The sequence below is a fragment of the Chanos chanos genome, chromosome 2 (genome assembly GCF_902362185.1).
Source record: "Chanos chanos chromosome 2, fChaCha1.1, whole genome shotgun sequence".
In the NCBI taxonomy this organism is placed as follows: Eukaryota; Metazoa; Chordata; class Actinopteri; order Gonorynchiformes; family Chanidae; genus Chanos; species Chanos chanos.
The window spans coordinates 56,075,309-56,090,256 of NC_044496.1; the positions used below are offsets into that span (position 1 = coordinate 56,075,309).

At 39.4% G+C, this 14,948-nt stretch overlaps 1 protein-coding gene across 1 annotated transcript in view; it reads left to right on the plus strand.

The window, feature by feature from the left end:
* ahnak (AHNAK nucleoprotein) overlaps positions 1-14,948 on the plus strand; it is a 32,314-nt gene that overhangs the window by 447 nt on the left and 16,919 nt on the right. Inside the window, exons 2-5 of the mRNA XM_030766414.1 lie at positions 9,384-9,441; positions 13,972-14,035; positions 14,234-14,391; positions 14,599-14,804. Coding sequence (XP_030622274.1) covers positions 14,235-14,391; positions 14,599-14,804 — 363 coding nt within the window. The 5' untranslated portion in view covers positions 9,384-9,441; positions 13,972-14,035; position 14,234. The remainder of the gene's footprint in view (positions 1-9,383; positions 9,442-13,971; positions 14,036-14,233; positions 14,392-14,598; positions 14,805-14,948) is intronic.

A 14,948-nucleotide genomic window follows, 5' to 3' on the forward strand; every position in this document is an offset into this window, starting at 1 on the left:
TATTTAAATTTTATCTGGTTGGGTTTATACGCTGTGCGTGGATTTACACGGGACAATTTTGCAATATAGAGGACCAGGTGTCTAAAAAAGTGGGTGTGTATCCTGCCAGTTCTCACAACAACTGATTTATCTGCTAAGCATTTCCTATGGACCTACACCTAAAACGAGACGCTATACCAAATGAAGCATGGCTACTTTTACGACCTGTTGAGAGTCCGCCTTGTTTTTGTGAACGATGTGGACAAAACTGTCCTCAGTTGATCCTCGGTAGATGAAGAAAAACTGCACATTGATGGCCTGCTTAAAAGATATCAAAATAATATTCGTAAGAGAACAAACCGAGTCTTGTGCGTATCATTAAAAAGATACCGCAAGGTCCTACAATCGCACATTCCACTAGAGCAGTTGAGCTCAACTCTGCAACGTGGATAAAATCGCCCTCCCTCGCGCGTACGCAAGCAGTAAAAAGCTGGATACGGATTGCGTAGCCTAGGGAAAAGTCTTGCCCGAGAAACGAAGTTCTTTTATACTTTTGCCTATTGCACATGGAATGACGGGGTGCGGATTCCTCATAGTTTGACTTCTCTCCTCCACTCTAGTGTAAGGAGATAGAAAAGCTGTATGTAAAAGCGTACGAGCTTTTCAGATGTCAGCAGCTATCCACATTGTGTTTCTGTGAAAATAATAATAATAATAATAATGTTAAAAAAAGTTTTCGTGGTTTTATTTTAAGATGAGTCGTGTATTCGCATTTGTGCTGCTCTCATAACCCTTAAAAAAAAAACTTTACCAATATTGGAAAATTTAATTTTGAGGGTACGCAAATGGGTGGAGTTGGGGAATTCTCCCAATTTTGTCTTGATTTTCTTAACCTGGGATCCCAGCCAGGGTGTGGGGAGTGAGAGAGGAGGTGGGAGGGGGTAGGAGGAGGTGGGAGGGGGTACTGGAATGTAGTGGTTTGGAAAGACTTACTAATTGAAAACAGGTTTAAAGTGCAGGGGGGAAAGCAAGACTCGGTTCACTTTAGAAAGAATGAGGTGTTTTATTCTCACCCGACTCTTATTTAACTTCAGTCATGAGGTTTTCTCGGGCTAGTCTCTCTACATGTCTTAAGGAAAAGAGGATAGCATTCACATACGTACAGCGAGAGAGAGAGAGAGGCAGACAGACAGAGAGGCAATCTCACTGATAGATACAGAGAGAGAGAGAGAGAGAGAGAGAGAGAGAGAGATGTGGAGTAGGCTTATACACAGACTCTGCTAAATAATAAGCATGACAGAGCAGATAAACCAACAGAACACCACTTTAACCTAGCAGGGACACATCCAAAGCACTTCCCCCCTCTCTCTCCTGCCACACCCTTAGTTTTTCCTCTGCTGAGTTTGGAGTTGCGCAGATGACAATGCTGAGTCTGTCACAACTGTGTTATGAAGCTAAGTAATCAGAAGCTTTGGAAATATTTATTCATTTCAACAGTGGAATGTTCTGAATGTTCTCATGTAAAAAAAAAAGAAAAAAAGAAAGAAATTAAAAAAATTGTTATGAAGAAGCTGGGACAGTGGTGACTATAATGGTTATAATTCAGATATGCGCTAAGTTTGAACCTTGAGTATATCTTAAGGTTGTCCTGTGTCTGGGTGTGCAGACAGTATGGACAGCGTCCTGTTTATCAGCTCGCAAATGTTTTTCATTGTCTTGGATGTTCGGTAAAAAAGAACAAAAAAAAAAAATCTGTGTCGATCAAACCGGAACAAGAGACTACTAAAGCAATTTCACGGTCGTGGGTTGGGTAAAGTGAGACCCAATGATAGTAGCATCTTGATCAAGATTTTTTATTGTGGCCATGTGTTTTGAAAAGCACGGCATTATCTACAATGACAGAGCGGTGCGGTTAAGGTGATAGCCTCTTGCCTTCTCTTATTGGACGGGACCTCCGTTCTGTCCCGCTTGGTGTTGACAGGGCAGGAATGAGTGGTTCTTTTGAGTACTCTGCTATGCCGGTGTGTGAGGGAAAGAGCCCTGGAGATGCACACACACGCACGCACACACACACACACACGGACACACACACACACACGCACACACACACACACACACTTCCTCTGCCACTTCCTTTACATGCTTGTAGACAGTTTGCTATCTTCACCAAGCAGGGGGGAAAAAAAAGGAGGAGGGTCAGCTTTCTAACAAACGGGTGCCACGTTTATCTTTTGTGTGTTTCCTCTTTCTCCCTCTCTCTCTGAGTCCTGCTTTGTTCCTGGCAAATTGGTCCCTTGGTAATACGCAGAATTAAAAAAAAAATGACTCAGTTATGCAGCTGTCTATAAAACCCGCTCCAGATTGCTGTATGTTTCATGTAGCTCAACTTGGTTTGGTTCAGGAGAAAGTCAGTTTGTTCGTGGAATGCTGTCTTCCAAGAGAAGGAAAGAAAAAAAAGTCACTAAGGTATCCCAAGATGTTTATAGTACCTCCCTGATTTCACAAACCTAGCCTTTCATTGCATTAACGTGATATGTTTTGGCTTGCCCGAAGTATGTCCTAGAGAACTTGCCATTGTGTCTTGTTGTTGAGAAATACTAACTCTGGAGTTAGTTACAGTATCAGAAAAAAGGCCAAGCTTTTGCCAGCCTCCCCTCGAGTAACAATCAGGCATCCATTTCTCACTGTTTCCCCTTCTATTTTGATATGAACAGATCATGCCAGACTGGGTCAGAGCAGTTAAGAAAATAGGGTTTTATCTGATAAGAATGGAATAAAAACATCCTTATTGTTTCCTTTTGTTCTTTTGGTCTTTTAGCAATAGAGTCAACGATAGCATACGATTTCTTTTTTTTTTTATATCAATCTGAGTTGTATTAAGACAAACATTTTCATCTTTTTCTTTGTACACAATGTTTAAAATAAAACAATGTAAAAACAAATAAAAACAATGGGTGGATGTGTGGATAGTTACTCACTTCAAACTTCACAAGTTCAAAAACACCTCTGAAAAGGTCTCATCGTATGTTCTTACCTGTCACCAATATTACTGGGGAAAGTGGGAGAAGTCAAGAATGCCTTTAAATTCCGAGCATGCATGTAATCTTACCTGGGGGCCTTAGAAGTCTTTCTCTTTCTTTTTTTAAGCAGCATTGTGGCATAAAATGACTTGCTTTTCTGCACAAGTGAACGTTTCTTTAAACGATTCTAAGAATCTTAGAATCCACTTTGGACCTTCTCTTAAGTTTAAACTTGGCAGGTCAGACTGAGTGGTATAATTGTTTTATACATTGGTTCTTTTGAATTGCTTATTGTAGATTGAATTTTAAGTTGCTGTACAGTCTGATTAAATAGTATGCTTAACACTGTTTACATCTCATGTTTGGATTCTCTGGGAGCTGCTTCACACTCATAAAAGGCGTTACATGTCAGAGGAGCTGTAGGCACATGCCAGTGTTTATGTCTGTATCTTCATTATAAAACAGAAACATATCAGTTGAGAAATTATGAAATTCTAATGTTTTGATGTTTTTGAAAGCTAATGTGTGTGTCTGTGAGACTGTCCAACTTTTCCTTCACACACATAACGCTGTTAGCTTCCATGCGTTCCGTTGCAGTCAGATTACCGTTGTGCTTTAAGAATGGGGTGAGTTTGAGTAGGACAATGTGTTTAAAAGAGGAAAGCAAGGAGTAGTCATGTCACATGACTTTAGAAAGTTATTACACAGTGATAGAAATGTCTTTATACAATCACCTGCGAGTTACTTTGCGTTTCCAGTCAAGCAAAATGATCCTCTGTGGTTCTTGATCAGGATGGTTACAGATATCTACTTGTATCACAATTTACGTTAACAACTTAAGTTTAGTTACCAATGCCAAGTTTTATTCATTTAACATCTGCAAAAAGGATCCTTTGTAAGATTCTAGATTAGTATTTAAATACTAGTTTTGTGTGTAAGAAGAAAATAAAATACTACTTCTGTTGCAAATTCAGGACCTTTTACAGACAAAGTCAAATAGATGACACCAATTCTGATGCCACTGGGAAGATGGCGTAATCTCAAACAGTGTTGAAACAGAATGATCCAAAACTTGCTGGCACACTGAACTATAGTTTTATGAAACCAGCCTGCTTTGGCAAACTGTTCTGATTAAGTACTCACAGCAAACTAAATAACAGGATTAAAAACTTTGGATCACAGATTTTCACATTTTCTTTGATTTGCGAAGTATGACGATATGACTCATCTGGATAGTGTAGTACACACCCCTACTCACTTCCCTGAAATAAAAAAGGAACAAGCACTGAATTACCGAAATAAATGCTGTATTAGCAGATACAGGATAAGGTGAGGCTTTGTTTTTCTCAGGTACGGCTGGCTCTTATGGAGCATTTTCATGTTTCATATGTAAGATCCACACAAGCGATACTTGCGATGAGCTCTTGAGATGAGCACTATTACTGGAGAAGGACATCCATTGCTACACATGTATTTAAGTTTAGAGGATTTTTTTTGACACGTTTCAAACTCTCATGGTGTTCAAAGCCTTTATAATTAGTACTTTAGGATCTAATTGAGTGTCAAACTTTGGTGACTTCTATCAGTTCCAAAACACAGTTCCCTCCCATTTTAAGCAAACCAGTTCATCCAGTTGGAAGTTCTCGCCACCCCCATCACTTTCGCTAAATTTTTGCACATATTCATTCTGTAGCTAATGTAAACCAACCCTCCTCTTTGGCCAACAGTCAAAGCCGAACAGCTAGATCCTCTCTGTAAACCAGGCTACCCGTTTCTAGACTATAACACCTTTATTTCATCAGCATTTTGTTCTGTGTTACTTTACCTGCTTTTAACGCTGCTGCTGGAAGTGATGTTTTCAATGGCATTCTTTCAGCAGGCGTTCCTAGGCATCTGCCATCTACCATAGATTGAGCTTAGAACAAAAAAATGACTTTTTGTTTCCTCATTTCTTTTTTAAAAAACAAAAAACAAAAAAAAAACATGATCTGCCCATCAAACAAAAATTTTGCTTGTATTACGTTTTTAGTAGATGTTGGTCGAATGTGGCTTTTCAACTGAGACCACATGGAAGTGGAATTTCTTCTTCTTCTTCTTCTTCTTCTTCTTCTTCTTCTTCTTTTTTTTACCATGTATTAGTCATACTCAGTTCTGACTCAGTTAAATAACTTTTCCAGCTCAGAATATCTAACCTCATCCTCAGAATGCCAAGCCAAGTCTCTTGACCAGATTTATCAGGGGCTTGTCAATGGCCACAATGTATTAATTTATCAGCAGCTGTAGTGTCTTTCTGCTGTTTCGTTCTGTGCATACTCTGCTAATTAAGAAAACATAAGTCATATTTGTACAGCACAAACTGACTTGTGTTCTGCAGCCCGCATCCACGGTCAAGGGAGAAGTAGTGGTCAACCCACATTAATGATGATTTATATCATTCAGGAACATACACTGCACTGTTAATACACAAGTTCATTTTCCACTCATTTTGTTAACATGACCATATTTCAAACATGCTGACTTTTAAGTGTGGCATGGTTTGCAACAACCATATATATATATATATATATATATATATATATATATATATATATATATACTGTATATATACACATATACATATATACAGTATATACATGTAGGTCTCATATCGGGTGAACCGATCACCGTGCCAACTGCGTTCCAGTTTCCTTGGATATGAAAGTAGCTTTGCTTCCTTGCTTCCTCTATAAAGTCCCTGGATTCAGCGATGACTAGCAAACCCTCCTCTACCACCGATGAATAACGAATATCCTGTTTTGAGCCCCCTGCTCTAAAACCCTGGGTTGAATGCAGCGGTTGGGTAGAGTAGAGGACATTTCTTTGGAGTTAGTCATCGCGGGAGAGGTTGGGCTCTCTTCCAGCTGGCCTGACAGCTCTATCAAGGAATGTGTGTGACTAGAGGCCAGGGTGGGGCTGTTGGCTGTATAGACTCTGAACTGGCGTGTCTATGGCTGCTCTCTTGTTCAGCAAAAGGGTGTGTCCCAAAACTTTAAATCCAGTATGATATTATTGTAATCAGTAAAAAATAGAGTAGCAGAAGAACTACTATTTAAAAATCAATGTGTGTGTGTGAGTGTTTTCTTTTTTTTTTTTTTTTTGTCTTGAAAGTAAACCAATCCATACTAGAGTTCAATAACAATCCCGTTTTAACTTTATCAGCCTTTGTGCTAGACCACAATGCTGAATATCAAAGACCATAAGAGCTGAACAGGTCACGAGAGCTTCATCACACACTGCCAATCTGAAGTCTTTAAGCTGGTTTCTTTATCAGCTGTTTGTCTGAGTCTCACAAAATGAACTCTTTTCAGTCGTCAGTTAAGTTCCTGTAAGCTTGACTTCATTTTGCTGTCTGTTACTTTGTTTGCCTTTCTGCATCTTTGGCAAGGAGATGGCAGAAGTAAGACAGCTAAGGAGAAATCGAATGGATGTTACATCTTGGAGTGTACACAGCTGGTGTGCCCCTTTGTTGTTCTATGCAAACACCGTGATAGCTCAGCCTTTATCGCCTGTGGCCCATGTCTATTTCAGTCACAGCCCTGAAAAAAAAAAACAAAAAAACCCAGCTGTATGCTGAGACAACAGCATATCGAGAGCATCTAACATATGTTTATGGATAATAATGTAAGGAAATGAAGTTTTGGGATGGGTACTCAAAAAAAAAAAAAAAAAAACAGAACTCAACTGTGGATCTGCTGTGTTGCTTAAATAGAGTTTTGTACTGTGGGTAGTGAACTTAAAGGTGCAGGTACTGTCCACAGCAACATCAACATCTCTTTTTTAGTGTGGAAGACAAAAAAAACATGTGAGCTACTCATTATTTAGATTATAACCTAGTTTATGTTGTCTAAAACAACCCGTTACCATTCTTCTTAAAGTGTCACTGCATTTCTTCACCAGTGAAAGCAACAGAGGTGCTTTCCAGAAATTATATTCTAGGATAATTATACAGTTTTTGGGTCGCTCTAAATAATGAGTATTATTATAAATATAGTGTTTTCTGAAGGGCTTAAACAGTCATTAGGAGTTAAGTATGCATTGAGGAGAGGTAAGAAAACAACGGTGAGGCAACTCTCTCCAGGACAGGTTTCCACATGCTGCTAGTTGTCTGTGTCGGTTTCAGCATTAGTTCTCAGTTTCAGAAATGGAGACAGAGTTTTCTTTTCTTTCTTTTTTTTTTTTGATCTATAACTCCCAGAGGGTGAAAAAGTGGGAATAATTAAGATCCTCATTTGACCTCCTTGAAAGCCGCAGTTTCGATCACTGGAGTAACTTTAACAAAAATCATTGTTCTTTCACAACCAGATAAAGAAGTGTTAAATCGCATCATAACCTTTATTTTGGGTTGTGAAATGGTTGACTTTTCTTTTGTATTTCACATCTTCTCATTTAGTTAATAATAAAACTCTTGCCAAAAGATGTAGTAATATAGTGTGTGAGGGTAGACTGAGGGGGTATGAGTCTAGTGGAGAAACATAATTTGCTTCAATAAAAATGTACTTTTACGAGGGAAAAGTCAAAATTCATGCGGCATAACTTATCAGGGAGAGTCAATAAACACTAATTAATACTATTCAAAGAGAGAGGTCTATGAGCTGAGATACAAGATACTGTTTGTAATTTATCTTTTTAATCCTGTTGCACATAGCAACATGTTGACTTTATAGCTTGGCTTGAGTCATTGCTTAAAGACACTGAGACCCTTGGTATGATGAAGAGGCTGATGCATTCTCCACATTTCTTTAGGCATTAGAAGGACTGACACAAAACAGTGATCTCTTTGTCCTCACACACCTGTGCATAAATGAATCTTAAGACACAGGAAATGTTCTAAAACAAAACGAAACAAAAAAACAGACAGGGAGGAAATTTAGTTAAACTACTGCAAAACTCAAATGGCACGATAGTGCCTGAATGGTCCATATGAACATGTGATTCTTAAACTTGATTAAAAGCCCGAGTGACTAATTACCAAAGTAATCAATTAAATCAATTAAATGCTGCGTGAGTAGCTGTTCCTTTGACATGTGTTGATATTTTGTAGATCATCTAAAGACCCAACTTGCCATCTGAGTAACTAAGAATCAATTCACTTAGATTTGATCTTATTTTAGGCTAGAAAGGGCTTGACAGATTTTCTGTTTTGGTACTTACTATTGAGTAAGCCAGTCTCTGGTTATCCAAATAATGTGTCTATTATGTATGAGATTGAGCATTCAAATAATGACCGTCACATGGTTTGATGTTTGCTTTCAAGCTGAGGAAACTGAAATGACCTCTGTTTTGCATTGCCACCGTGAAGAGCAATCTGTCCTCGGACTCTCTCGATGGAATGGTGGCCGTGGTATGGGAGCCATGCGAGAGTTGCAATACCTTGCATAGTTTTGGTATACACATATCTTAAATTACCTTCCTGACAAACAAACATCATTAAATCTAGCATGAGCACGCTTTTACCGTTCAAAATTCAGTCTGTGATGAAATGCGAACAATTCAGAAAAAACTTTTCAGCAGTAATTCACAAAGATTAATTGCAGCATTTCTACCTAACTAAAAATGATCGTTGAGCACAAAGAAGGGCAGAAAAATAAAACATGAATATTCATGTATTTCAAACAGATTATAGATCGGATTGTTCACCAGTGTTTCTTACATGTCTTTGACCTATTAAACTACAGTCAGTTGCATAAAACGTATGGTAGCTGGCAGTAAACAAGTGGCTCTGTTTGATCTGAGGGAGTGTTGCTGTTGATTGAATCACATGAGAGAGTGCTCCTAGGGTGAGGTAGATTATTAACACTAACAAGTGGCAGATAAAAAGAAAAGTCATTGGGAGTATTTAAGTTTGTGTCGACAGAGCCAATACTGCGGCTTACGATTGTTTAGAGTGATCCTCCCTTGAGTTTGGTTTGTGTGTGTGGGTGTGTGTGTGTGTGTGTACGCGTGTGTGTTTGTGCACGCGCACATGTGTGTGTGTGTGTGTGTGTGTATGCACTCACTGTAAGACCTCCTCGAGTCACTGTCGCCCTCTGAGGGCAAAGCAGAGAATATGGAGACAAATAAGGGTGGGGCCCTACTTCAGAAGAAGAAGTAGTAGTAGTAGTAGAAGAAGAAGAAGAAAAAAAACAACAGAGTTTATATTATGCCCCGACTGAAAGCTTTTTAACTTTTGTTTCTTGTATAGACACAACAATAGCCCGTGGTTCTGTTTCATGTGATACATCCACAGAGCTGGTATTTGTGTAAAGAAGTGCGTCAGGACTCTCTCTGATTGTTAAGATTGTTATGTTTTTCCAAACGACTGGTTTTGGGAAATACAAACTTAAGCTCTCTATTTTTTTCTTTCAGGACATCAGAGAAGACGGGAGTAACAGAAACAAAACCTCAGGCTGTGCTTAGCTGTCTGGTATGCTGCCATTTTTCTCCATATTATTATTAGTATTATTATTATTATTATTATTATTATTATTATTATTATTTAAAAGGAATCTGTATAGTGGCCACACGCCAGTAGTAATCATGACAATACATCGGTGTATCTGAAGAGCAGGTATAGAGTGACATTGAGTTTTTCAGGACATAACTGTTTAATCAGAAATACCTGGAGTCCTCCAGGCAAGCATGTGCCTCTAATCCTGAGGCCAGACTCTAGAACGCTTTTGGAATGTGCGTAATTAAATCCCAAGTTTACCTCTTCAAGGTCACACAACCCGTCTGCCTTCAAAAGTCTGCTTTGGAAAATTTGACACTCCGAGATCACTATGTTGGCTCGCTCGCTGGCCGTTGCCCGGCCACCTGTTCGGGGTTGCCGCTCACTTGTGCCATGGCCTTTGCTTGTTAGGACTATCCCAGTCTGCACTAAAACAAGCTGACTGTGAGCAGCTGCAGTCTTACATTTTGAACTGGGACTCGACGCTTCCCAGAATACTGAAATGAGTCGAAAATAAATGCGTGGTGACCTGTGAAAGGCCAAAGGAAAAGACACATGTCTCCCAGAAGGGATGCGTGTGTGGTTGGAGATCTGGTAGGGAACGGGGTTTAGGGGCGTTCTGGTGGATTGGATTCCTGTCCCCTGCAGCCTTTCTCATACCACGCTGACATTCCATGCGCAGTAAATGAAAAATGATTGTAACTCCACCCTATTTCCTTTTGATCTATGTCTAGCAAAGATCCTCTACTTTTCTTCCTTTAAGAAGACATTTAACAAAATTCATTGATGCGACTGAGCTGAGAATATGCCACTCCCCCTTTTTTTGACAGGAAGGGGAAAAATGCATTATCGAAGTTCATTATGACAGTAGGGTGATAGTCTGTCTCATGACTGGAAAAACACAGTTGTGGTATTATTGAGTGTTGTGACTTTAACAGGTCATATGATTTTGATAAAGAGCCAGTATCTCAAAATAAACTTTGTAGATTCTCTGTGGACAGCCAGTGGGGATAGCTTGTTTTTGCCAAACCACGAAAAAAAATAAAAAAATAAAATCTATTGTGGATGGGAAACGTGTGCTGAGCTTAAAGTCTGTAAATCACGGTTCAAATTATGGAATAAATTTACGCTAGCTTGCAAGCTTGTTTTCAAGCAAATCTTTAGTTTCAAAGTAGAGCGGTGGACCTGTGCTTGCTCTCTGGGGCATAGGTATGACATGTTTTTATTTCAGCGTGTTTCCTCTGCCCCGCTCACAGACGTGCTATTCTACCCTCTGCTACGTTCCACGCGAACAGTAATCAGGAGTGCAGCTTGAGCCCTTTTTTTTTTTTTTCCTTCACTGTGTTTTCCTCTTCTTCCTACCCTCCTACTTGCAGTTCTTTGCCCCTCCCAAAACTTGCTGCCAGGAATCTGTCAAAGTTGTGAGAACAAGGACTGCCCAAATAGTTCTCAAGATCATAAAGTTTGAGAAGTCGGGGGTGGAGAGGCGGATGAAGGAATTGGAAACTATGCATGTTGAGTTGCAAAGGGAGATTGAGGGGGGTGGGGGTGGGGGGGGGGTGCAGTAAGACAGATAGAGAGAATAGGGTGTGGCATTATGCTAGGCCTCAAGAAAATGCTTGAACTACAGAGAGGAATAACAAACCATTCGTCAGCTTTCCTGGGAGTCAGTGAGAACACAGAGCTGCTGGTTTTCCCCCTCTCTCTGCTTTTGTAAATACCCACGCGAGCCAGAGAAAACAACAAAGCTTGTTTCATGGCTGGAGCACACAGCTTCCATGGGTTGCCGCATATCCTGCAGTTCTCTATAGCATGAGAGGCCATATAACTTAACACATAACCAAGAGAAAAACGAAAAACTGGTTTCACTGTTTCCGTAAATACACAGTTTTATATTTGCCGTGCATGTGCCATATGGGGTGATGGACTGGGAAACTTGTCTGTTGGGTGATAAAAGTAACACCAAGTGACTTTCTTGATGACTGGTTGTACAATTGGACCTAATTAATATTGTGTTACTCACAGGTTAACCCCTGTAATTCTCACTCTCTCTCTCTCTCTCTCTCTCTCTATTTTAGCTGATAATTCAGTGATGTTTTTCTTGGACTGTCGTATGCACTTTTTGTTTTTTTGGTTTTTGGATTACTGTTTTAATCCTCAAGAGATTAGATTTACGCTTTTTAAAGAGGTGTATATGGCAGCTATTCTTAATAATAGAATGATTCAAATTACCCAAAGGCATCACAATCATTCGACAAGAGTTTTCCATCGCATTAGACAGTCAGGTCCATTTATTCCGTTTTAACAAGTTTTAATTGCAGTTACTCTCGTTACGTGTCCCTTAAACACATCCTAGAGCAAGAGTGATGTGACACGCTGTTCAAGCAACATTCCGGTGCCTTTATTTATCTGAAAGGGCTCTCAGTTGTTGGCTCTGGCATGAGTCTTGTGTTCCTAATCACTGGGTTTGGTTATTGTCATCATGTTTCAATCCATGTTGAATTCCTGCTTTCAGATATCAGTCAACACAAGAATGTTTGTAAAGACGCTGACTTTTGACGATATGTTTGGTTATGGTTGTCAGTAACATAGCGTTGAATGTGTAACCAAAGCTCTCTTACTGGAGCAGCTACTTCATGTAGAAAGGAAACTCTCAGGACCGGACTAAAACATCTCTTCCATTCAAACAAAAGTCATAGACATGTCTGTTAGACAAACAAATAATGGCTGTATGAGACTCCGTCAGTCCCGGATACAGCCCTGTTCCCCTCTTAAAACCAAACCTTGTTTTTGTGGTAAGTTCTAGTTTGTTAACTTAATAGAGGTTGTAATGACAGTCAAGTGATCTATATAAAATGCGGCTGACAGGAATGCTTATACTTAGAGGCCTGTCATAGGGTTCCATTCCATTTCATTCACAATCATAAAAGAATGCTGATAAGATTTTATCTATCCACATCTCCACATGTTTGCGTACCGATAACAGCATCTCAGCTCTGTGAAGTGAGGGTCTTGTCTATTGTTGATAAAAAATTTGTTTGAAATGGTTTGCTTTATCTTACCATGGGATTCTTTTTTCTACTGAAAGATCTTGTCTTTAAGGATGCGACGCAGAGTCTAATGGTCACCCTAACTGAACCAACTAACATTTGGTTATAGGTTAACATCTCAAATAAGAGAAAATAAGAATTAAAATATACGGCATATAAAGACTTATAATAAGCTATATCCAGCAATGAGCTACAAATGATCCGCAACAGTCTATGAGAACCAATAACAGATGGCATCCATGAATTTTACCCAAACTGCATCAGTAATATGCTGACTTCTGGATGTCAAATTGTCATATTGTAGTACCTGTAGCACTGTAGGCTCTAATGGTGTATCATTGTTTTTATATTCTAGAACCACTTCAGATAGTTGATTTTCTAAGGAATATTTTGAAGTTCGCACCAGTAGCAAAATTCAGTAATAGTAGAACAAGACAATACAATATTTCTAGTATTTTGCAACCAAAAAAACAGCTCTAGATCCTTTTGGAAACGAGCATGAAAAATGCATGTAGGTGTATTCAAACTGTCTTGTGTAACAGCGGAGTGGAAAGCTGAGGGGGTGGTATTAGAGAAACAATGAACGATTTGTATGTAAGGTAGGGACGGTCAGCCAATATGTCTATTCGATGGATGGACATAAAAATGTATGTGAAAGAGCATTGTACTGAACATCTCTTAATGACTAACATTTTCCTGGATTTGCCATTTCCTCTTACATGCCCCCAGGACAGATTTGTGAAGCCTACCGTTGAACTCATACAACCTGCCTTTAATTAACGCAACTTAAAGAAATAAAAATTTAACAAACAAACAAAGAAACAAAGAAACAAAAAACAGAACAACACATTTTAATCCAAAACTAGTTTGGTTCCGTAACAATGTGAGACTGAAGAAATGTCCACAGCTGCTTACTCAGGTGGAGAAGCAGCCATGAAGTGCATACACACGTGTGTGTGTGTGTGTGTGTGTGTGTGTATGTGCTTTCAGTTTATAAAGAGGCAGCTTGAGCAATCATTGTTCTTCATATTGACACTGGAACAGTGGTGTGGGCACAGGTTCACACTGTTTTTCCTTAGGCTAGGGAGTGGTCTAACACCAACTATCATTCCAAAATACAGAGAGAGGGAGGGGGAGTGAACAGGAACTCTGTATAAACCTGCTGGTTTATACCGAGGCACTTTTGTGCCATCTAGTGGTCTTATGCTATACAAAGCAGGTTGTTGCAGACCAGGCAACGTGTAGTTTTACTTAAAAAAGAAAGTAAAAATAAATATATTTTAATCATAACTTAGATCCAGTGCAAGAGAGTGAATACACTCATGTAAATATATTCATGCCTCATGCAGATACAAATATTTCCCTTTATGATTTTAAGCACCTGCGTGTTGTATGCCTCACCTCCCCCACCCTCCACCCAATGTGTTTACATTGTTGTTTTTCAATTTAATTTTAGGGAAAGGACCTAAGGCTGATATAATTCATTTCAGGGGACTGGACAAGGAGTAACTACATTTGAGGTGGGCATATTTCTTTTGGGAACTGATGAACTTGAAATTTTGCTTTTCCTGATGGTCGATGAGATTAATATACTGTGAAGTTGTAGCTGATATTGATAACGTTGGCTTTAGATGTTCCTTTTTAACAAGCTCTGTTGAATAAATATTTATGTAGCGTTCAGTCTCTTTTAAAAACAAATCTAAACGTTTCTTCCACAGAATGGCTGATGACGAGGACACAAGGGAAGTTCTCTTCCCACAATGGATGGGCCCTGATAAACACGGGCTCACCATAGAACAAACAGGCGAAGGAGAGATATTTGTCAAAGAGGTGAAAGACGAGTCCCCTGCTGCTCACACTGGGAAAGTGTATGAAGGTACAGTAACATTTTAACAATCTGAGATTTAAACGAGTATCTCATCGTTTATCTTTTGACATATGAGTGTCTCACAATACAAGAGTTCAGTTTCCCAAACAAAGTTATAAATCTTCTGTCCTGTCTCGCTTCATATTATTTTAGTAGTGATCTGTGAAATTGCAGCGCAGTGGGCAACACAGCAACATTTCATTATTTTCTCCACAGGTGATCAAATTGTGGGGGCAACCATTTACTTTGAAAACATGAGCTCGGAGGAAACAGCCGAGTTACTGAAAACTCTCAACAGACACAAGGTTGGGCTGAAACTACAGCACAAGACTGGAGACAAATCACCTTGTCGCTCTCCCATGGGTACACTGTCATGGGAAGGACGTGGACGATTTGGAGGTTCTAGTCCTGACATAATTCTGGTAAGACAATGACAATGAGTTTTTGTTGTGGCTTTTGGCTGGGGGCATTTTAATTTGTAGCATCATACTGGCTGAATCTAAGAATGTGATTGTTAGCAATGGCCATGTGAAGTCAGTTTTACCAAGCACTAACAAAATGCAAGG